We start from the raw sequence: 25,599 nt of genomic DNA, 5'->3' as shown, positions 1-25,599 counted from the left end.
CATTGGATATATTCTGACAGCACCTACAGGCTCTGCAATGGCAGAAATGAGTACTTCTCACCATTGGAAAATAAGTACCTAACTCCAGAAAGAATATTAAAAGCTTTGCCTCATTAAGACAACCCTTTTTAAGATAAAGGTGACTGTTAACAGCTGATTGCAGAGAGTGAGAGAAAGCTGACCCAGGCAGCATCTAGGCATACAAATGTTCCATTGCATGGTGGTGACTCAGATGAATGGCCATCCATGTAAAGCTAGTTTCACACATGCGTTTTTAAATCCAGCAGGATGGAGCTTACCGTATCTGGCCTGGCCAGATAGAGCCGCTCACCACCAGATCTCTATTGCCTACAATGGAATACACACGCTTTCCGGCATAAATGTCTTGAACTTCAGCAGGTTATTTAAAAATGCAGATGTAAACCTAGCCTAATGCATGGACTTCTCAGGTCCTCAAGAATACTTTTACAGAGCAGCTCTCCATTCTGGCCCATAAATGAGGTCCCTGTAGTGGAAGAGGACAGAAGTTGTCATCCAGCAACCACTTTCAAAGACTTTACTCAGGTTGATATTTCCAGGTTTTCTATCTATATCATAACCTCAGGATTTCCTACAATATATTTTCTGAGGTAAAACAGAAGATCACATTTCCTGGTCTGTTCTGATACAAGTTTTTTTTAATGTTTTTTTTCTTTAAATATGTGTCTATGATATTATTATGTGGACAGACATTTTCCAGGTTATTCATGTTTTACATAGGAACAGTTTGGCAATACAATATGGGTGCATTTACACCAACAGATTATCTGACAGATTTTCTGACCAATCAGTTGGTGTAAATGCACCCTAAGTCTGTCTGTAGGTGGAATTTTTTAATCTAAAAGATCCCAATGGATCTTTGTCCACAACCCATAAACCCTTTGAGTACAAGAAGACACCACACCTCCCTCATCTGATATCTAGAGAAGATGGACACAGTCTATATTGGACTGGGGTTCCTTTTGTAAAACGGTAAATGATTGTAAAGGCTACCCTTCATCTATACAGAACATGTGTACATCCACACTTCCAGCAGAATGGGTCTACTAGAAAATCCCCTGGTGGGTCTACTTTGTGGCCGTCTGCTGTCTGTAAAGAACCTCTAAGGGACAAGTGGGTTGTACAAAACCCCTAGAGGTTTTAGCGGTACATTTACTAATATTAGGAATCCAAACTACACTATCGAGATCTAGACAAAGAATCAAACCAATCCCTAGTGAATCGGATGCAGCAGGCTACACACGGTCTATAGCATTTCCATACAGAAAGTCCAAGAGCAGCTGTAGAGGATTTATCTTCTCTGTGGCTTCCCTGCTTCCAAGCATATTCCCTCCTGTGAGCTGGCTTGGTTTCCCTTCTTTCTGCTGTGAAATATTTTTGACCTGCAAACTGCTTAGCAGAACAATATAATCAATCATTCCCATTAAAACCAAAGTGATCTTTACAGAAGTGACATCTCTACACATTACTATGATGGAGCAGTCATGCTTTTATGATGAAATTAAGATGCAGAGCTGTGTATCAGCCATAGATTATAATGAAGACTCTATTCTTCCAAGTTAGGACACTAAAGATGATGCATGAGGCTGCCGGACCTGTAATAAATGGAAAATGTCTCATTGTCATTGTAAACAACAGGGCTATCTGCTTAGGGACTATTAAACTGCAGATGTTCTACAGTGAATCCACAATCATCAATCATGTAGAATTACAAATAATATAAAAAGTAATCATCATCATTCGTGAAGAACGTCAGACACTAAAACTAGTAACAATATAATAAAACCAATGAAATATATTGTGTGGGTCATTCAAACATTCTTATATTTTCTTGGTATTAAATTTTTTGGTTTAGTTCACATCCGGGTCAGACTGGTCCCAAGAGTTGAGCAGAAGACTACCCCATTTAAAGCTAATTTGGCCCAGCTATGGCATGTGCTGTTCACATCTAAATTAGAATTGATAAATGATATAACGTGCAGGTGCGTTTAGGCCTCTTTCACGGATTGGCTCATGATGTGTTCCAGGTGCATTCAGTGACTAACACCAAGCAAGTTCATTCAGTTTTGTCTGCATTTGCATTCAGTGTTTCAGGTTTTCATTGCAGGAGCAAATCAGTTTTGATACGTTTTAAATACGCTTTGATACGTGAGAAAAAAAAATGACGGTTTACAAACATCTCCTAGCAGCCATCAGTGAAAAACGCATCACACTTGGACTGCATCCAGGTTACATCCAAATGCAATGCGTTTTTCACTGAAGCCCCATTCACTTCTATGGAGCCAGGGCTGCGTGACAAACACAGAATATAGAACATGCTAAGATTCTAATGCATCACAGAACTAATGCGTTTGTGTTTTTTATAGGGCCTTTAAAGGGGCTTCCAGGATTTTTCTATTGATGGCCTTTCCTCAAGATGGGCTTTCAATATGTGATTGCTGGGGGTCTACCACCAGACATCCATGCAGATCAGCTGTTTTGGTGTAGCCCCACTAAGAAGTTAGCACTTTAACTACACAGTTTCCTCCATTGTGTAGTAGACAGAGCTGCACTGCAGTAACCAGCACCAACGTCCGATGCTAGAACTCCCAAAAAACAGCTGATCGGCATGGGTAGTTGGTGGTAGACCTCCAATGATCAGATACTGAAGAGCTATCCTGAGAATGGGCCATCAATACTAAAATCCTGGACAACCCCTTTAAGAATCATTTCACTGTGCCAATTATCTATGACTCTCAGGACTACAGGACTTCTCCCGTGCTGTACTCATTCTGTGGAACTCGCTGGCCTATAGCACAGAGGGCTATGTCGAATAACTGTACTTATTAATACAACCACAGTCCATAGCCCACAAACAAACTTACCTGGTCAGATCTTCACTCTGTCCACAGCTAGCTACCCACAATGCATCACTCTGCACTGTATATATACGTTCGCTCAGATACTTTCTGGTGAAGGGTTCTGTAACGGATCTACTAGGCACCCCGACCAGGTACCTCCGTCGATAGATGCTCCTAGTGCTTTCCGAGGACTCCAAGCACTCCACTTGACACCGTACACACTGCAGACCCCACAAACCGCCGCAGCTTGGTTGGGGTCTCACCGAGGTGAACCTCTCCTACATCCAGAGAGCAGGAACTATGAACAAGCTCTTACAAGAGCTTATACTCAGGGGAGTATTGTGATATAGCAATCCCCAAGAGTGTAGTTATTCCATTCCCCAAACATGAGCCAAAACTTCATGAAGGTATAAAGGCAGCCCTCTTTATTTGAACACACAAGCATTTTATACACATCTTCCAACAAGGTTACCACCCACAGGGTTTTGTAAAAACAGCCAATACCCACGTACAATACACTCAGAAGCTCCCACACAAAATCCTCCCCTCTGCCCGCGATACAATTACCTCACACTGGGTTGATGCAATCATCACAGGCAGGCGAATACACAATATCCTCTGTCCTGGAGACAACCGAGAAGTAATTCAATTATCTCTCAGGACAAAGGACATTGCCAATACACACAGAAAGACAATGAAACGGACCTCACTACTCAACGTATACAATGTCCCACCCTTTTCATTACACATAGACACTTAACATCCCAAAATGGCACAAATTAGACCAGGGGTTCAAGTTAGTCCAAGTCCCTTTGTGAACACAGGAGGCCTGGCTGATGAGAGGGCCCATAATCCTGGGGCAGGAGGCGGGCAAACAGCCCCCTCCAAAACACTGTGGCAAAGTGGCTTTCGCCACAGGTTCCTTGGCCCTTTTAATATTCCTCATGCCAGCACAAGGAGCAGAGTTAGTACCATGTACCCATTGTGTCCCTTCTCCCATTTGGATTGGAAGCTCTTGGTCAGGGGCTTCTCTTCTTTTGTCTCATTGCTTGTTTATTTGTCATCCTGCTTGTTTGTAGCCTACCCCAAAGTAAAATGATACAGAATATGTTGATATTGTATGAATACAGATTACTATTTCTTTCTTGGACTCAAGGCGTCCCAAAATTGTGCACATTTTGATAGACAGGGAAGTGTTTGATTTTGCATTAGTTTGCCATTGCTTTACACATGTTTCTTGACGCCTTGGTGAAATTTAACTAATTTTTTGCTTTGCATCCATTGCATTCTGGTTTTGGTCTATGTTCACAAAATAATTCACTGTTTCCAGTTCTGTAAGCCTATAGTTTCTTGGGTGGCGATGGAAATTGATCACAAATATAGTTATAGGAAAATTAATAAAATAAAAAGATACTATAAAAAAAAAATATATATATATATAGTTATAGGCATCCATTTCCAGCCAAATACATAGAATAGGGGGGGGGGGGAGTAGGTAAAAGAGGGTTACAGCAGAACCTGGACCATCATATTGAGATAAACCAAACAATATGTTCCATATTATGCTACAACATTTCTAATGTAATATTAACCGCCATGTTTGGTTGTCTCAGCAATCAAGGAAACAAAAGAAGCGTTGGAGAACGTCAGCGTGTCTTTGGAAATCCTTCAGGAGGCAATGGACCGCCTAGACTTAAACCTTACAGATGCCAAGGTACAACTAAACACTACGCTGAGTGACCCGGCATGCTTCACCAACGTGGCAATGATTACCTGCAACAAGATCAAGAACTCACTCTCACAGCTAAGGGCCAATGCCAACTTCAGTTTGGTAAGATAATTGAAAATCCAATAAATTAACCCAATAAATGAATCTGAAAATCCCTGTAGATAATATTTTAACAGACAGTAATTGATACAATCTTTAATTATTTTCCATAGTTACCAGATCTAAACCAGCATCTTGGCAAATTAAACAACGTTCTCAAGACGGATCTCAGTAACTTTGTACAAAAGGTGAGACACTGAATGCTTGGCACAATGTTCTACCAGCAGCTCCTGGTAGGTTTACTAGAGTATTATTTAATTCCAAGATAAAATATAAAATAGTTGTTAGCCACTCCGTCCATATCTTGTTAAAGTTGGAATACTCACATTTTAATTAAACTCTTCTGTACTTTGTGTTGGTGATCATCTTATTAATGACATTCAGTGGGAAGGGGTGGTATGCTGTTACTTGGTGACTACCACCACTTCTGTAGGCTCGTGGATATCAAGATCATTCACACATATCCAAGCACGAAATTATGTCCTACTTAAAAGGGATATCCACTTTGAACTATTCCACCCAAAAATGGGTTTCACAGGTTGTACTGCTGCTGGGACTATGCCTCTTTGAGACAAATCACAGAATTTTTATTTCTGTGATTGGTTTCCTAGGACCCTGCTATTTATATTGGCCTACTGGAGGCAACGGACCAGTTCTGTGATTATATAAATCTATGAGGGAAAGTGGCAGCAAGTACTCAATTTATTTTCAGCGCCACCATAGGCGCAATGAAGAACTGGATTAGTCTTGAGTGAAAGGAGTCTGTGTACAGATTGGCCATGTTGAATTCTCTATTACAATAGAGTATTTAAAAAAAGTGTTTTCGGAATCAAGACTTTTCCAAATGTATAGCGTTATGGAATATCAGTAGAGTATGCTATTACTTTATCATCAGTGGGGGGTCCAACCTCTGGACCCTGACCGATTCTGAGAATAAAGGGGCTGTAGTGCTGCGTTATCAGTATGTACCTTTCTAACATGTCCCTGCATAGAAGGGAAAGCAAAGCCGCGTAATCCCTGGGTCCCCACTGTGCAAGGAAACACCATAAAGATTACACAGTGCCAAGTCAGCGCTGCTGCCCCTTCTGATCATAAAGTGATGGCACATCCTAGAGATCCTAGATAGGAATCCCCCCTTTAACTTTAACTTTTTGATAATTTTTTTAATTAAATTGTCTTCATTTTTTCCCCCCAAAGGGTTATGCCGCTTTCAATAACACTCCAGAAATGGTACAAAATCAAACTAAAAACATAGAGGAAGGTGAGTGACTCTCTTCTATCATGACACTTACGTGTAGTCTTACATGCATCTCGTTTAAAGTAATATTCTAATAGATCTCCCCCAGTTTTTTATGTAATAGGTAGCTCCATTTTCCAATCACATTTTATCTACATATTATTATACCGGGCTGATTGTCCACTACTGGGTGCATCATGATGACTTCAAGCAAGACATCTTACATTTGCACTCGACGGAACTGCCTGCCGGATCCGTCAAAACGTATGCCAACTGATGGCATTTGTAAGACTGATCAGGATCCTGATCCGTCTAAGGGCCCTTTCACACTTGCGTTGGCCGGTTCCGGCATAGAGTTCCGTCGTCGGGGCTCTATGCCGGAACAATCCTGATCAGGATTATCCTAATGCATTCTGAATGGAGAGAAATCCGTTCAGGATGCATCAGGATGTCTTCAGTTCCGGAACGGAACGTTTTTTGGCCGGAGAAAATACCGCAGCATGCAGTACTTTTTGCTCCGGCCAAAAATCCTGAAGACTTGCCGCAAGGCCGGATCCGGAATGAATGCCCATTGAAAGGCATTGATCCGGAACCGGCCTTAAGCTAAACGTTGTTTCGGCGCATTGCCGGATACGACGTTTAGCTTTTTCTGAATGGTTACCATGGCTGCCAGGACGCTAAAGTCCTGGCAGCCATGGTAAAGTGTAGCGGGGAGCGGGGGAGCAGCATACTTACCGTCCGTGCGGCTCCCGGGGCGCTCCAGAGTGACGTCAGGGCGCCCCAGGCGCATGGATGACGTGATCGCATGTACACGTCATCCATGCGCATGGGGCGCTCTGACGTCATTCTGGGGGGCCCCGGGAGACGCACGGACTGTAAGTATGCCGCTCCCCCGCTCCCCACTCCTACTATGGCAACCAGGACTTTAATAGCGTCCTGGGTGCCATAGTAACACTGAAAGCATTTTGAAGACGGATCCGTCTTCAAATGCTTTCCGTACACTTGCGTTTTTCCGGATCCGGCGTGTACCTCCGGCAAGTGGAGGACATGCCGGATCCGGACAACGCAAGTGTGAAAGGGCCCTTACAAATGCATTGAAATGCCGTATCCGTCCAGAGCTGCATTTATAATTCTGCAGTGTTTTATTAGACAAGTCCCTAACAGTTTAGCTGAGCTCCTGTGGTGCAGTTGGGGGCAGGCGGTGATTATTACATCACATTACTGTCCTGGTGTAAAGTTTACACTGTTTAAGGCCTCATGCACACAGCCGTTCCCTACATTGGGGACTGCAATTTGTGGTCCCCAATGCTCAGACACTATCCATGCGGCTGATCCAGACCCATTGAAATTGAATGGGTCTGTGATCCGTCCAAACCGCAAATAAATACTGTAGAACAAGTTTTGCAAAAAAATAGCACCTTCCGGATTGTTGACCCATTCAAGTCAATAGGTCCGCATCTGAGCGGTGAGCAAACAGCCGGTGCCCGCATATTGCCTGGTGCCCGCAGCCATGTGCATGAGGTCTAAATATGAGGCAGGATTATATGCCTATAGTTTTGGAAATCTTGTGTAGCAATGTCTTCTTATTTTTGATATTTGTTGGCTCTTTCTGTGCAGTTGGTATGTGACTAATGACGTGTTTTGTTTCTTATTATTAACAAAATCTTTTTGGACCTGTTTTTGGAATTGTTACTCAGCCATTCCCTGTAAGTTGTTCCTGGATGATGTGTCCTTACAGGAGGCTATGTGTTCGTTATGTGCCGGAAGAAAGTCAGAGCTTTCTTTAATCACAATTGCTGCCTGTGTATAACACACTACTACTACTACTACTACTACTACCACCATTATTACTACTTCTATAAGGCTTCATACAGGAGCTGTATGCTTACATCCAAAGTCTGGATCGGATCTGTATCCTGTTAGATCAGAAGAACCTTTAGTCTCTAGCTACAGATACAGCAGAGCTGAGTTTGTTTTTTAAAACAATGTCTAGCTTTCCATAAGACTGCGTGTGATTCTACTCCATTATGTATTATTATCCCCTTTCTACTATATAATAATTGTATATTACACAGTAAATGCTGTCAGGAAATATTTGCCCCTCCTATATATTCCCTATTCCATAATAAAAATATATATATATATATATACTGTATATATTCCCTATTCCCTAATAAATAACCTATTCCCTAATATATATATATTCCCTATTTTTGCACACTTACCACACTGTAGTTTTTGATACTTAAAGGGGTTATTACTATGCAATGAACACAGTATTTTAAATGAAATATTATTACAGTACGCATGCCATAAAAATATTGTTAGGTTTTCTATGTACATTACATATTCCTCTCTGGTAGCGCCCCCTGCTGTTTCTCCTACATTCAGTGGTGGACTGACATGTTCAATAGGTCCCTTCTCTCTTCCTTCTCTCAGTGCTGGCCTAGTGATATTATAGTGAAGAACAGACACCTTTCATTTCTTCGTTCCTACATAGAAATATATAGTTTGATCTCCCTCTAGACCAGGGGTGCACAACCAGCAGGCCGCATGCAGCCCCCCAGAACCAAGTTTTGTGGCCCCCATCTTGTTGGGCAGAAGTACAGCTGATCGTGCGATCAGCTGTGTTTCTGCCTGAAGCGCCGCATGACGATGAATGCCAGGGGCAGGGGAGCACATAGTCTTCCTAAGGCACCCCCCCCCCCCCCCCAAGGCCAAATTCTTGACCTAACCCCTTACCTCCAGCCAGAGGACTAATTTGAACATTCTCTGCAAAATCTATAACAGAGCCCTCCCAGCATGTACGTTCTATAATACAGGTGTTTTCTTTTGTGGCTTTGGCCCCTCAGGCTCCTGGGCCCGGTAGCAACTGCTACCTCTGCACCCCCTATAGCTACACCCTGGCTGTTATAACATTTGCTTGTATAACACATCAATGGCGTGAACTTTACCAGTGTTTGACTGTACCTATTTAGGTAAAAGTTTAAACGTTACAGAAGCGGGGCTATTGCTTTTCACACTCCCCTTTCAAGTCTGAACATCGCAAGCAAATTATGACAGTTCTTGCATCAAAATAGATCCCACAGGCAAAAAAAGAAACATTCTGTACCTAAAATTCCAAAACCTGTAGTCAAAAGCTGCAAAGTACAGTATGTGTAAATGTGAACGCTAAAGAGAACTCTGACTTTATCCTCAAATTCCATTGAACACCAGTTGAGTGTGTCCAGTGTGTATTCTGTTCATTATTCATCGCGTGCCCCGTTTTCCTCATTCATGATACATTTGTGAGTTTTGGATTAACTAATATAAGTTACTATGACATGTGACATAGATGGGCAGCCTTTGGATCTTCAGCTCTTGAAGACCTGCATGTTCTATTTTGGGTATGTAGTTCATCAAAGCTGTTCCATCTGAGTTTGATCAGAAATGTTCATTCTGTTTTGGTGTCTTTGCTGTTTTTTAGATGTGAAGAACATTTTGGATTCCATCGGAGCAAATATAACAAAATTTTCCAAAATGATCCCAGTCATTCACATAATGTCCAACCTTACGTTCTATCTAACCCAAAGTGAGATGTATGTCCGAGATTATTATCCTGTTATCGAGCAGTATGACTCTTACAGGTATGGTCTGTTCTTCAGCACTGCTCAGCATTGTATAATGTACATATCTAGAGCCTTTAGTGCAACATCTAACGGGGCAGAGTATAGATTCTTTCTTTGGTACCTCATACTCATTTTATATGATATACCTAAGATGCCTCAGTTTGAGTCTGGCCATGTATTGCTAAATGGCATGAATGTCCCATCAAAAGTGAGTAGGAATCTATAGGAGTAACATCAAAATAAGACCCCTGATGGCTCCAGTGTTGACACATGGTAGGGGCCCTGCTACAGATTTTGCATTGGGTTCCAAGCGATTTTAATTGCACATCTAAATTCAGCAACTAATTTTTTGTATACTATATTTTTACATTGAGATGCTGCCGTTATGTGTGCCTCTTAAAGGGGTCTTGCTATCTGAAGAATTGATGGCATATGCACCCATACCCTACTGCTGATTCTTTTAAAGTGTAACTTTCCTTTCAGTTTATTTTTAATATAGTTATAGTGCAGGGACAGGGTTGTTAAACATTTATATAATATACTTTATTAGTGAAGGATGATTCATTTTACCAAAAAATAGGGAGTAAAGAGTCTTCTTAACAAAGCTCTAACTGAGAGTTGCTAAGGAGAGTCCTCCTTCAACGTCTTCTGAGCTCTGAAAGTGGCTATTTGTACATAGAGGCGGGCTTCTCAGCCTGCCTCTTATTTCATTACCCCAGCCCCTGACTTACTATATGTTCCCTACCACTGCTGTGTCCCTGACTTTAAAATCCACCGAGCTATTAGCCACATTTATGTAAAACGTTGCTGTTATGGGACTAAATGTTGATGTGTGAGACATGTTGGCCAGGCATGCTATAGACTGGGTTTTTAGAAGAAATTTTGATGTAATTTTTCCATTTAACCTCTAGTAGAAATATTATTTGCTATACTGTATTTGCTATAAGGTCTGAATATAATCGGGCTGTTGCTTAGTAACAAACCACACGACCAGCAGGTGACCACGTTGGATCTTCTTGCTTTTGTGGAGGTCATTCACAATGAGATGGAGAAGACCTTGGTGATTTTATATTTCATGTACTGGAAAGTCTCCATGCACTGACTTCCTGGTGAACTTGTACTTCTACCAGATAAACTAGGGAAGAAAGACAGAGCAGCGTTCTGAACTTCTAATGAGACAGGTTGTAGACATCAGACTGATCATTTGTTATATCCTTACTTATCAGCCTGCACTGAATAATAGCAGCTAAATATGACCCAGAATCTTCCGTTATGTCATCGGGTGCACTGTTTATCAGTTGTACACAGTAGCTGTATACTTTGCCCTATGATAACAACTCACCGTCTTGTTGTACTGCTTCATTAAAACTGGTCAGTGATCTCCACGCTACCATGTAGATGTGACCTTTTGTAACTCCAATGACAGTAGACCTGTAAAACTTGCTGGGACGTTAATACTCAAGATATGTATATACAACTTGGGCAGTGTACACTGTAGGTATAACATGGAGAGTATGGACGGTATCACAGTGCCAACTTCTGTGGCTGCTATACAGACTTCTGGTCCATATTGTTTAGCACTCAAAGTACCATAGTAAAGTATTATATAATGTCCTAAATATAGCCGTGTGCACCTTATGGCTAGAGGTACCCTTTAAGCATTGAGTTCCTGTCCTCACATGTGTTTCTCATTTCTGTGCACATATTTGACACTGTGACAAAACTGCTATTATAGATATAATATGTATGATATGTCTTAATGTCTGAGAAGAACATCTAACCCTCAAGGCAATTGATTCCGGCATTTAACATGAAATATGTATATTTCATTCTGCAGGTATGTTATATAATCCCTCACACAGGGAAGTAGTCATCTCTAAAATATGTTACGTGATAAATGGGAACATTTATGGTTTAGAAAGAAAATCTGTGTTTTCTAAGGGTAGAAACTGCACTGGGTTGCAATACCAGAAACAACTCATAGACACCACTGCCCTGTAGTTAGTACCAGGAAGCTGGTGAAAATTTCTCTCTTTCCTTTCCTGCCTTAAACCACCAGGGATGCTGACATTAGACCCTTCACCAATCTAGGCCATCAATGATGCTGGCATTGACTGCTTCACTGTCCATATAAACCAGGGATAGTGTTGACCTCTTCGGTACACCTGACTACGATGTTTGCAGTAACCCATTCAGTAACTAGACCACCAGAGTAGTTGATAGTAAACTTGCAGCTACACTAGTCCACTAGAGATGATAATATTTGTCTGAAACAATACCCCACTCAAAATCACACAGTAGCTCAACTGAATGTAATGATACCTTTCAATTAGCGATTTATTGCTTCACTTTGGAGAAAAATCACTTTTGGTTCATGTCGATCAAGGAGGAGAGGGAGGGGCTGGCAGAGGAACCAGGAGGAGCACTGATGGCTTGGGTCCACCCTTGGTGCACTTAACTGCTCATTAGCATATGCATTAGAAGTAATTTTACTCCAGAAAGAAGTAACAGGTCTCTAAGTGAAAGGTATCATTACAATCAGCTGAGCTAACCCTACAAGGTATTGTTCGTGGGTTAACAGTGAATTTTGTGGTGACAGATTCCCTTTCAGAACCCTTAGGTGAGGTGAGTATTCTGACTCCAACATATTCTCAGGATGTTTCATATAATCTTGCCTCTTTAGATGACCAAATTTGATAAAAAGGTGCTAAGGTCCTTTGTCTCAGGTGGATACTGACTATATTTCTCTCTTTCTATTTGTATGGTGTCCACTTATCATATATCTTTGAGATGAGATGAAAGTCTGAAGGATGTTTCACAGATAACTCATTGTTATCTAGTGGTAGCAAATTAGAAATATACATTTAGCAATAGCTTCTTCTCTACAGGTGGCTCGGATCTCTTGTCCTCTGTTGCATGGTGACACTTATTGTGGTTTTCTACTTCCTTGGCCTCCTATTTGGTTCCTGTGGTTATGACCAACATGCTTCTCCAACCACGAGAGGCTGTGTCTCAAATACTGGAGGGAACTTTCTCATGGCGTGAGTATACGTTGCACATCTTGTAGGTATCTTATCTATCGTCCTACATAATGCTCTCAGTGGATGGTCTGCTGTAATTTAATATGTTCTGATACGTATTTCCCTTCCATCCTTATAGTAACTAATATTGATTATTATTTTGCAGTGGAGTTGGATTCAGCTTTATCTTCTCCTGGATTCTCATGCTTATTGTGATTGTTACATTTCTGGCCGGAGGAAATGTAGAAAAGCTGGTGTGTGAGCCTTTCCAAGACAAGTCTTTGTTTAAGGTGCGTATGCATGTCATAGACGTTAACTTCAATCTCCTTTGATTTAATCCATTGATACATCCTGGACTTAATCCTATATTTTATTCCTTAGCTAAGGGGTAGGGCAACCACTACTACTATCAGCATATGTACACATGCATACATGGCTCAGCCAAGCATGTAGGCATTCTCAATAGGAGAAGGGGAATAAGCTGCTGCCAGGCACCTCTTGTACTGATATCTTGCTTGAGAACAAATGATCGGGGCTGTCCCAAATTTCTAACATGCCTAACCTTTCTTCTGACATCTGCTGACAGGGGAAAGTTGGAACAGCTCTATACACATTGGATAGTCTGCTGGCTCGGATGAAATTAGGTTCACCCAATGTTTGTCTAATATGGATGGCCAATTTAAAGGGGTTGCCCCATTCCTGAACGCTTCCAGACCAGAAGTGGCTTGGTTCCTTGACTGCTGCGGCCAATCACTGGCCTCAGCAGTAAAAAAATACTTGAACGGTACAGCACTAACATGTCACTAGCAGTGACTTGCTATCCAAGCACATGTAACTGGTGGCCACAGCGGTCATGGGACCTAGCCACTTCTCATCTGTAAGTGGCAGGGAACAGGGTTGCAACACTGAAACGGTGGGACTGCGGACAGATGAGTTTTTTGTTTTTGTTTTTTAATAAGGCACAGCTTTCAAACACTGGGTTGTTGGCTCCTAGGCCAGACCATCCCTTTAAGTATCTCCACATAAGACTGGTATTGTTCTACATGGATGCCCTGAGCTCATCTTGTGCACATTCCCTCTCATCATGAGGAACTGAAATTTTTCTTGACATTTTACCTTCCCAGCACATTAAGGAGCAGTAGGAGCCTGTATATAATCCACACAAATATGACGCTGCGGGGGAAAAGCCCATTTGTCTGTCCATCCAACATGATTTATGGTGCGTGTTTTCTCAAGCCGCAGCCTGTATGACAGCCGAGATATGCCACTCACTCGCTCACAGCTCCAGGCTCCGGCAGCCACACCGGAGTCTTCTTTCGCACACAGATAAAGAGCTTTTCATTTTTAGTAATCAACTATTTCACTTTGTCACATTCGGTACTTTTTAACTAAATGGCTGAATGCCTGACTAATGTGATTACATTATGAACATGCCATTGTGCTCCGAGCACAGAAAAAGGCTTATCTGGGAGGTAATCATCTTAGCTTCTAGAGTCATCCTCTTCTTTCTCCTTACAGTACTTTCCACGGTTCATCATGAGCTTTTAGCCATAAAAAAATTACATATGGACAGTAGGAAAGTTTGAACATGGAGACTGTAACGCTCTATGGTACTACGGATTTATATAGCAACGAGGGTGGCTTCCACTATGGGCACTGTATTAGACGCCATTAGTTATTGTCACCCAGCATGGGTTATCTCATTGGGGCACCAAGACAGATCAATGTTATAAGACTTCTTACAGAAGGAAGACTTAGGATCCTCATCTTCCATAAAGATCATGATGCCTGATAAGCTTTCTCTTCCCAGTGAGAAGGGGGCAGACCTGGGTTCCTTTTTAGGACACTTGTGCTTCATGAAGAAGCAGCTTTTACAATTTCCAAATCTAGCTTGGATTATTACAGGCCCCCAGGGTGCTGGGACCCCTGCTATGATTGCTACCTCTGTAACCGCCATATTTACACCACTACATTAAAAGTATGTCTTCAACATGTAGGTGATGCCAAAACTGTTTCCTCAATGTTTACTTGAGGTCTAGTATGTAGTGGCCCATATTTGTGAAGGTGTCTGTGCCAAAAATCTGTCTAAAAGCAGAGAATTTTGGCGGATCTTGTGTTTCTACACTTTTTCCGAGCATGCTTGACAAGGAGGTGGGGCTCAGTGGAAAGAGGAGGAGCTTCACAGGAGAGGGGGCCTAAGATGAGTCATTTTGCACCAAAATTCTGTTGTAAAAATGTGGCTCAAGTAAGTAGGCCAACCAATAGTTAGTTGGTATAGTTAGAGAAAGGTGTCTCCCTCCCTCACATTGATCATCCAGCCTGAGCCCCTGTGATAAATCAGGTGCAGGTCTAGACAGCCGGTCTAATGGTGGCCATACACATTAGATAGAAGTCGGATGTTTTTTTTCCTCCCAAAGTCAGACGAAAGAGATTGTTCATGAATGAAAGATCTGTCTTTGAAAGGACGTCCACGGGAAGATCTTTCATCCATCACCCAGTTTCATTGGATGTGTTTGGGCAGTTTGAACAATTGTAACGCCCAAAGTGGACTAAAATGTGTATGGTCGTGTGTGCGAAAGGAACGTTCACCAGATGATTCCTTGTTCAACTGCTGTTCAACCATCAACCAACTTCTATGTAATGTGTCCGACCAGCTTTAGTTATCTTTTCCAGAGATCTTGGAATAAAATATATACTGTATTTATTATAGGATGTCGATGTGCACTGTATCAATGATTGCATTCCCATTTGTTGCCAGGAAAGACTGACTTTATGTCTTGTGATGTGTGATGGCATGCTTTTTCTGTTCTCAAGGTTCTGGATACTCCATATCTGCTGAATTCACAGTGGAAAAATTATCTCTCCGGTGTCCTATATCAAAATGCCAATATGAATCTCACTTTTGAAAAGGTCTACAGGTAAAACTTCAAATGAACAGGCAGGAATGGATTTATGGGGAAAGGCAAAAATGTTACCTGTTTCGATCATCTAACCTGTCCTTTCCACATTCCATAGTAGCCTGTATAGTACCATAACATGTGAGGGGAGGATATATTTACAGTATATAGCAAGATATCTCTGTATCACCTGATGACATCATTCTACCTCAGCACTGCCTCTATATACTGGCGGTCTCATGTAGCACTGGGGTCTATGGGCACAGCAGGAGCAAAGCTATTCTACTGGGAAGGGTTATACAAAGGGGAGTGAATTGTGGGAGATGTTAAAGTTTGGGTAGGACTCCACCAGAATACTGCATTCACCATATATTAGTAAATCAGAAATTTGAGCAGGAACTAACATTTGGTAATTCTGTTTCTTTTTTCCTATAGAGAGAATTTTTTTGTTTTGGTGTACACTGGCAGTCATTTTTGACAATCGGAGGTCCAGTCACCTTGGTTGTCACTAGGGATGAGCGAATCGACTTCGGATGAAACATCCAAAGTGGTTTCGCATAAAACTTTGTTAGAATACAGTACAGAACTCGCTCTGCACAGTAATAGAATGTATTGGCTCAGATGAGCCGAAGTTATTACTTCGCGAAGTCTTGCAAGACCTCGGGTAATAACGTCAGAAATTAATTTCTACTGTTAAAGACCTTTTACCGAACTTGGTTTCGGTTCCAAGTGCCTTGTCCATTTTTGACCAATTAGGACTCAATTAGCCAAAGCAGAGAGCCATGATAAATGGCATGGTTTGCTCTAGAAGATCACTGCAATACATGGGTTAGTCTCAGTTCACATCTACAGTGCCTCATAGCTTCCACATCACTTTGCCAGATCTGTTGCAACACATCCAATGTGCTGCTTATAATGGGATCCGTTGGGTTGCGCTGAGGCGTCCATTGTTTTAAAAAGGAAAATAGCACTGCATGGCGCTCTCTTTTTCCAATAAAATGGGAACATGCAACTAAAACGTGAACAGAGCCTTACTGGAACCCAACCATACAAGGCTGCAAAGGAGCACTTTGGCAATCACACTAATGCAGTCAACTGTTTGCTGAAAGATCTGCTTGAAGAGCAAGGGTTAGCCATAGCAGACCACCCCAATGTCTTACTGATTTCTTACATGTTTAGGGAAACTGCTGATGATTTCCTCATATTATTTTCTAGTGACTGCAAGGAAAACAAGGGCATTTTTACGGCTCTTCAGATTGATCATATGTTTAATCTTAATGAGTTCTTAAACATCAACCAGGTAAGTGTTCCATTCACAAAACCAAGGGATGTTATTCACTGAAAGTGCAAGTATTGAGGTTCATTGGGAATTAAACCATTGTGATCCCTGGGATGTAACAATGAAATACATTGACTATAAGAGTGGACTTCACATAGGTTCTAGGGACTTCTAAGGTTCCCAGGAACATACACAGGAATGTGTGATCCACACCTGAAAGTCAATATGGGGCTCCTAGATGGTGCTGATTTACACCCCGCTATCTCTTGAAGGACTGAGGAGCAGCATGACCTTTAGCCCAATTTCTCATTGACATCCTTTTCACCGTCTAAGGGGAATCTGGCCAATCTGAGTTGCTCTTGAAAGGCCCCATTCAGCCACAGGAGCTATGATTATACATACACAACAGGATAGGCAATGGGATTTTCTAGGGCTGAATATAAGAATTTGACACATACCGTAAAAGGCTAAATCTATCATTTGAGGATCTCACTTGAAGGTGTACTATTAATAATAATACTTTTGCACAGTATGACTAGGTATGAATTTGCAGATCATTACTTTTATTAACATCTATGACCTTTTCTTCCCAGTATGTTGATGAAATATCAGATCGGATTGAGCTGATGAATATAAACCTGAAGGATATTGTTTTGCTGGATCAAAAAGGAAGAAAGAATTTAGAAGATTTCAGCACAACGGGGATTGATACAATAGACTTTGATGCATTTTTAGCTGAGGTAAGTGCATGACATGAGATGTGTCAGTCATCAACATGGAATTTACGGTATTAGTCAATGCAGTCCTTACAATCACAGTCCTCATATTCTTTGAATCTGTGTTTCTTTAACTTTTCTCAGCTAAGCATCCCCGAGTCAAAGAAATTTTACAATACGTTCACTCACGAGTATGAGCAAAATTAGTGCTGTGCTGAAGCCATTGCCTTGTTGGTCAGTGGGTGATTTGTGCCTATTTACTTAATGACAAGTTTCATTTTCCATCATTAAAGAGGTTTTCCAGGTCTTTAAAGGGATCCTCAGATCATCAATATCAGATCAGTGGGGGTCCGATTCTCGGCACCCCCACCAATCGGCTGTTTAAAGAGGCCTTGGCACTCCATTGAGTGCCGCAGTCTCTTTCTAGGCCAGTGATGTCATGTTTTTTTGGGTCACAGCACGGCCTCTGTGCAGCTAGGCTGCAATACCAAGCATAGCCACTATACAACGTACAGAGCTGTTCATGGTATGCTATGAAGAGGTAGAGTCTAACGAGAACTTTGGCCCTCTGAAACAGCTGACCGTGCGTGTGTGTTTGGGAGGGGTTTCAGGTGTCAGACTTCCACTGATTTGATATTGATGACCCATGCTGAGGATAGGTAATCAATATTCTCGGAGAGCCCCTTTAATATTGATGATCTATGCTTTGAACATGCAATCAATGTTAGATCAAGGGGATTCCGGTGCACCATGTCCCTAGACGGGCACGCCGTTTGTGTGTACAGGTGGCTGTGCCTGGTATCAAAGCTCAGGCCATTGGAAAAAGCTGCAGTACCAGGTACCAGCTCCTGTGCAATTGCAAGGGTGACCAAGCTCCTTCACGTCCCGAAAAAATACTGGATATGTGCTTTTTGTACATCTTGGCAAAATTTTCAGATATCTAAATGTCATCTGACTTCCTCCTATAGTGCATTTCCCATTAAAGGGTTAACCTTAGTATCCTCTATTATAGAGCAGCCACAGGGCCCCTATTACACAACAGCCTTAGGGTCCCCTATTATAGAGTCTAAATAGCAGACTAAAACCAGAACCATCTAAGACTTTCACACTCGCAGATCTGCACAGACGGATCCGTTCAGATAATACAACCGTCTGCATCCGTTCAGAACGGATCCGTTTGTATTATCTTTAACATAGCCAAGACGGATCTGTCTTGAACACCATTAAAGGGCAATGGAGGACAGATCCATTTTCTATTGTGCCAGATTGTGTCATAGAAAACGGATCCGTCCCCATTGACTTACATTTTGTGTCAGGATGTATCCGTTTAGCTCAGTTTCGTCAGAAGGACATCAAAACGCTGCAAGCAAATGGAGGCAAACTGAGCGGAACCTTTTCCATTCAGAATGCATTAGGGCAAAACTGATCCGTTTTGGACCACTTTTGAGAGCCCTGAACGGATCTCACAAACGGAAAGCCTAAACGCCAGTGGTAGCTGGTTCTGGTGACTATAGTGTCCCTTAACCTTATATAGAGAAGAAAAAAAGAATCAGCACAAAAGTATCAAATAAAATGGCTGTATCATTATTCTAAAAATTAAAAAAGCACAACTTCTGGCACAAATATAAAGTATTTTGCAGATTACTTTATATTTTTTACAATGTGCAGATAGTACTGTACTACTAACCCCTCCATCCACCCCTACATACAGGGTAATACAGCGCCCCATACCTCTTACATCCAGTGACGTCTCTTGATGTTCTCTTTCCTCATCTTCTCCTTTGAGACCTTCAGACCTTCACCATTTTTCAGCCATTTCTCGTCTCTGCAGTTTGAAAAAACTAAATCTTAGTTTACTACTTTTCCATCATCCTCCCATCTTCTGGACAAATCATCCTACCACCCCCAATACTGTGCTGCTGTGCTCCCCAATACTATACTGCAGAAACAGATAGACCCCCTGATAATAGTAGTACCATGCAGATAGTGCCCTTCAATAATTATTGGCCCACAGTGCCCTAAAATAACTGTGCCCAGCAAATAGTGCCCCTGACACTAATAGTGTAAGCATAACGTCCCCCAAAAATAATTGTGGTAAGCTGATACTGTGCCAAGGTGCCCCCACAGTAATAGGGCTCACAAAAGTCCCACCAATAGGAATAATTCATTGCTAGAGCACATATGGTGGTAATAGTGCTCCTACAGTGCCCCAACATGTCCCCACTGTGCCCCAGAAGTAATACTGCTCCCATAATGCCCATACTAGTAATCATGTTCCCCATAGACCCCCAGTAGTAATAAAGCCCATCATAATGCCCCCAGTAGTAATAATTCTCCTTATAATGTGCCAGTGCAAAAAATACCCCCTTTTAATGCCCCCAGTTGAGCTAATGTCTCCATAGTGCCCCCATGATGTGCCAGTATAAAATACCACTATATAGTGCCCCCAGTAAATGCCCCCATAGTGCGCCTCTCCCCACTTCTGCCTAGTGCCCCCCATAATGTACCAGTATAAAATGCCCCATATATAGTGCCCCAGTAGATGCCCTCAGTGTCCCCCATAATTTGCAAGTATAAAATACCCCTTCTTAGTGCCCCCATAGATGAGCCCATAGTACTCCTCTCTCCCCTTCCCCATAGTACCCACCATAATGTGCCCCAGTAAAAATTCCCCTATACAGAGCCCCCCATATAAAATACCCCTTATTTGTGGCCTCAGAAGATGCCCCCAATAATGTGCCAGTAAGAAGTGTCCCCATAGATGCCCCCTAGTCATGTGCCAGTAACAAGTGCCCCCATAGATGCCCCTAATCGTGTGCCAGTAACAAATGCCCCCATAGAACGCCCCCAATCATGTGCCAGTAACAAGTGCTCCCATATATGCCCCCCAAACATGTGCCAGTAACAAGTGCCCCCATAGATGCCCCCCAGTCATGTGCCAGTAACAAGTGCCCCATAGATGCCCCCCAATCATGTGCCAGTAACAAGTGCCCCCATATATGTCCCCCAAACATGTGCTAGTAACGATTACCCCCATAGATGCCCCCCAATCATGTGCCAGTAACAAGTGCCCCCATAGATGCCCCCAATCATGTGCCAATAACAAGTGCCCCTATAGATGTCCCCCAATCTTGTGCCAGTAACAGGTGCCCCCATAGATGCCCCCAATCATGTGCCAGTAACAAGTGCCCCCATAGATGCCCCCCAATCATGTGCCAGTAACAAGTGCCCCCATAGATGCCCCCTAATCTTGTGCCAGTAACAGGTGCCCCCATAGATTCCCCCCAATTATGTGCCAGTAACAGGTGCCCCCATAGATGCCACCCAATTACGTGCCAGTAACAGGTGCCCCCATAGATGCCCCCCAATTACGTGCCAGTAACAGGTGCCCCCATAGATGCCCCCCAATCATGTGGCAGTAGTAGTACCATATAAAAAAATAAACCGCTCTTCCGGCCTGTGTCCGGTGCTGTACGGCTCAGGCGGTGCGCCGCCTGCACCGACCTCTGATAGACTGCAGGCCTAGTGCCTGCAGCCTATTAGAGAAACGGGGAAGGGAGACGCCTCTCCCTCCCCTGCCCCGCCGCAGCACATCTATCTGTAGCGATACAGATGACTATGGAGATGGAACACTTCCACATTGGAAGCACCCATCGCCCTGTGCCATGCCACTGCCCCACACGTCACCAGTGGCCAGTTGGGCTCAAGAGGCAGCTGCCCCTTTTGCCCCGCGTTGAAGACAGCCCTGCCTGCAATACGTTCTTCTGTCGCAGAGCCATCTCACAACAGTGTCCCAACCCTGTTGGCAACAGTCTGGTACAGAAGCATGACCCGGGGGCACAACACCTACAGTACATGTACAAAGGTTGGTGGAAATGATGTTGCGTTATAATGTGTGCTAACTTCTATCAATCGTGTCCATCTCTAGACAGGTAAAAGCAGTACAAAAGTGGATCTGTTGGCATTTGCCAATGAACTAGAGGGAAATGCTGACATGCTGGTAAGTACCTTCTGTATGTGTTCCTTTGATATATGAAATTTACATTTTACATGCTCTATGTAATCTGAGGCCTTTCTCTGGATTTCCTCCAGATGTTGTACCATTGTACACTAGGAAATACTGCGGCCATCTCTTACAGCACCTTTAAATACCGAGGCGAGCATATTACTAGATGAGGGCCATGCTATTTCTTTCCGAATTTTTGTTAGAACATTTTTGTTCTAACTGGATTGGGGACGATGTATGTAGCCTGCGCTATTATACTTTTATATCTGTTGAGTACTGTAAAGGAGATACAGAATATGGTTCGATAAAGCTGATCGCTTTCTTAATATATCATTATAACAGCTTTATTTTTAAAATGCATGACCCCTGTGTAGATATAAAGTTAAAGAACACCTTCAGGGCAATTTTTTATGATTGCATTTTACTCATTTTGGGCTAACTGCGCAAAAAAAAATTATAAAGACCCAATGAAAAAAGGTTTTTTTATTCGATCTTTATTAAAGAATTTTCAGCAGTTTTTGTCCTACGGGGTTAATTTTAATTTGTAGACTGTCACTTTCTGTTTTACACGGAGTCCAGTCATGAGTCCAGTCATGTTGTCTGGATGTATTGCCCTTATCTCTTAATTCCTGACAGCTCATAAATACTCATCATAGCTAAATTCTTATTAAACTGATAAGAATTTTGCTTAAAGGGGTAATATGTAGAAAATGAAAATCAGACATCATATAGTACATGACAACCTCTTTCTAACAAAGATAGTCCTTGAAACAAACAGTCCTGTACCTCACATGGGTCCAGAGATCTCCCCATTCATTGCTCTGCTATTTATATCAAGATTACATCTCAATGGCAGTGTCTTTTCTGTGGCAGCTAAGGGGGCGTGTCTCAGCTCTCCCTATCACAGCTCAGGAGGCGTGTCTCAGCTGTCCCTATCACAGCTCAGGAGGCGTGTCTTAGCTCTCCCTATCACAGCTCAGGAGGCGTGTCTCAGCTGTCCCTATCACAGCTCAGGAGGCGTGTCTCAGCTCTCCCTATCACAGCTCAGGGGGCGTGTCTCAGCTCTCCCTTTCACAGCTCAGGAGGCAGTTGAAGGATAATCGGTTACCTCAGTGAGCAGGTAAAAGAAATAAGAAAAAGAACAAACAGCAGGTGGCGCTATACAGATACATTTTATTGAATAACTCACTGACTATACAAATTTTTTAATTACATGCAATTGCAAAAGTATTCAGATCCAGGACCTGGTTTGAAAATTGTAGAATATTGTTCATGGGACAACCCCTCTAAATGTTTATGACCTGTCAGGAGTTCAGAGATAAGGGCTATACATCCAGACAACAGAACAGCAACATGATGGACAGAGGCACAGAGATATGCAGTGTGCATGCGCTGATTTGGCACCAGTAAGCAGCGCATGCCCAGGACCAGCAGTGATGCGTGAAGGGGCTACAGGGAAATATGATGTCACAGAGACACAGGGCTGGCCGGAGCTGACTGAGGGGAGGAGTTAAGTGTGAGTTAGGTAGGGGAATCTTGGCACTTTCAGCAAATTCTCTGCCTCTGGGCACTTGCGATGGCTGATTAGCATATCATAAAAATGAGGATTTGAAAAACCAAACACAGGTAACATCTGTGTCATTAATGAACTATGTGATCGGTTTAAAACCGGTCAGGTTGGTGACAGAGTCCTCTTAAGCAGTGCAGAATCTCAGACCTGTTTTGATGAAAAAATAAGGCTGGATATTCACTTTTAGTGTTGTACTTTTGCTATATTTAAACTGCATGCTACATCGGTGTCACGGCTACTTCTATTGCTGATGTCACAACAACTAATGCTCCTTTTCCTGCAGCCATTAGCTTGTTACGATGAGTCCTATATAACTAATTAGAGTTATGGCTGCAGAAGAAGCCTCTGCTGTTCTGCATATAAAATGTGCACTTTGCAGACAATGTTTCTCTAGGATATTTTCTTTAGAAATATCAAATTAATATACCATCTCCTAGGATAGAGATTGGTATGTGCATCAGCATTGTGCCAATCCAACTGAAAAGCTAAGACTCGTTACTAGGGATGTAACCAAGGTTAGGCCTCTTTTATACACTTATTTAAAAAATACCACAATTTTGGGTGACTTTTTTTTATTTTGAAGGATTCCTGGTATGTTCACATGGCTAAATCTGCCACTGATTCAGCAGCATAAAATCGGTGTTTTCCTCTGCTAAATCAACAGTTTCCCATTGACTTTATTGTAAAAAAAAACTCGACCATGTGCATACCTTTTACAAATGGTAGAGGTTTTTTTCAGCATCTGATTTGAAAAACACTTGAGAAGTGACATGTTGCTTCTTAGGCCTCATGCACACGGCTATTGGGCAATTGCGGTCCCCAATGCACAGGCAACATCCGTGCAGCGGGCCGGACCCATTCAACTTGAATGGGTCCGTGGTATGTCCACACCCCGAAAAAATATTACATGTCATATTTCTTTGCGGTGCGGAACCACGGAAAGAAACACCACGGAAGCACTCCGTAGTGCTTCCGGTGTTCCGTTCCGTGACTCCGTTCCGCATCTCCGGAATTGCGGACCCATTCAAGGTGCACACGGCCGGCGGCTGTGGATTGCCGACCCACCGTTTGCAGGCCTCAATACGGCCACGGCCGCCCAACGGCAAATTTGCCACCAACAATTTGTTTTAGCCACTAATCCGGCACTGAATTTTCTGCTATGGATTTTAGCCACATAAACGTACCCTCATTTTATTCTGGAATTTTTTAGAGGAACATTTTAGAGAAAAAATGCCAGGAAAAAAAAAAAAACATTCTCGGTACATGCTGCATTTTGTAAAGTATCAGTGCTCTACTCACCCCCAAAAACGCTGAAAAGCAAAAGGCTTCATATGAAGACTTTTCAATATTCAACTATAGGCTTTGAAATAACATTTGGCTGAAGCGACTTTGACCTAAAAAAAGATGGTGAAAACAGCAAAGAAAATACAACAAAAAGTGCAGTACAATGCTGTGCGGTCAGACATGGCCGTGTCTGTATTTCGGTCTGCAAAAAATGGATTCTCAAAATAGCTTCCGTTTTGGATTCCATATGTTCCTCACTCCCATCAATAGAAAGGGCTATTCTCATTCACAATACGGACAAGAATACACGTTCTATCATTTATGCACCAGAAAAAAAGGAATTCCAAAAAACAAAGATGTGACAGGTCAAAAAATGCAGATAGTACATGGATGAAGAATACGGTCCTGTGCATCTGGCCTTACTTTGGTTTTGTCAGACGGCACTTCCCTACCAAAAAGCCAATTTTAACATATGCAGGACTTTGGCTCAAGACCTCTGGGCTTTGGGCGAATAAATTGTGGCAGGACACTGACCACTTCTGGATTTGTGACTTCTTATTTTTTGGGGGCATTTTACATACATCATGACCACTGTGGGGTTTCGCTCTGGTAGATAGGGTAAGCGGACGCAGTACAGAGGCAAAATACAAGTTCTTAACTGAAACGTCAGTGTTTATTCACACTTGAGGCAATTGCACAAAACAGCACTTAACTTTGCAGTCTTGGTGTTAATTCACACACAATGGAAAGTTCATATAACACAAGTCACCTTGCTGGCAGTTCTGCCTCCAGTAGTCCACAGCAGCCTTTAGGGGGCCTGTTTCCCCAGAGTGCGGCTCTCAGCCCTCCAGCACGGCACAAAGCCTCAGATCTCAAAAACAGAGACATCTCTGCTGAGTCCAGCTGCCTATTTAAGGACAGCCAGGTGCTGCCAAAACCCGGAACGGTACTTAAACTCCGGTCTGGTATTTGACCTCACCTGGCTGGAAACCAACCCAGCCGCACATGCTGGGAGGAAAATACCTGCCTTGCCAGACACAACCTCTCACTGTGTCACACCACATAACACAACTCACTATGATATTGTCATGAGTTAACCAATGACAAACTCCTCACTGCTGGATGTGTAATATAACTCATTAACAGACTGTATGAAATCAATGAGAAATCTGAGATGGTGTTCATAGCAACCGGTACAGTGCAATTAAAATGGAAGTGAGCCTTCTAGTGCTATAGGCAAGATCACGACTTGTGAAATGCTGCAGTATAATCAAT

At 42.5% G+C, this 25,599-nt stretch overlaps 1 protein-coding gene across 9 annotated transcripts in view; it reads left to right on the top strand.

Annotated features, from left to right (window-relative positions):
- PROM1 (prominin 1) overlaps positions 1–25,599 on the top strand; it is a 194,156-nt gene that overhangs the window by 123,969 nt on the left and 44,588 nt on the right. For all 9 annotated transcript variants that reach the window (XR_006390259.1, XR_006390261.1, XR_006390262.1 and 6 more), the window contains 10 exons: positions 4,493–4,710; positions 4,821–4,895; positions 5,905–5,968; positions 9,411–9,570; positions 12,441–12,593; positions 12,739–12,862; positions 15,387–15,490; positions 16,685–16,769; positions 17,342–17,488; positions 21,393–21,464. Coding sequence is in view for 4 of the 9 variants with exons in the window: in XM_044296871.1 (XP_044152806.1) it covers positions 4,493–4,710; positions 4,821–4,895; positions 5,905–5,968; positions 9,411–9,570; positions 12,441–12,593; positions 12,739–12,862; positions 15,387–15,490; positions 16,685–16,769; positions 17,342–17,488; positions 21,393–21,464 (1,202 nt within the window). In the remaining 5 variants the exon portion in view is untranslated. The remainder of the gene's footprint in view (positions 1–4,492; positions 4,711–4,820; positions 4,896–5,904; positions 5,969–9,410; positions 9,571–12,440; positions 12,594–12,738; positions 12,863–15,386; positions 15,491–16,684; positions 16,770–17,341; positions 17,489–21,392; positions 21,465–25,599) is intronic.

This window comes from Bufo gargarizans, chromosome 1 (genome assembly GCF_014858855.1).
Source record: "Bufo gargarizans isolate SCDJY-AF-19 chromosome 1, ASM1485885v1, whole genome shotgun sequence".
Lineage (NCBI taxonomy): Eukaryota > Metazoa > Chordata > Amphibia > Anura > Bufonidae > Bufo > Bufo gargarizans.
This window is presented reverse-complemented; position numbering and strand designations above follow the sequence as displayed.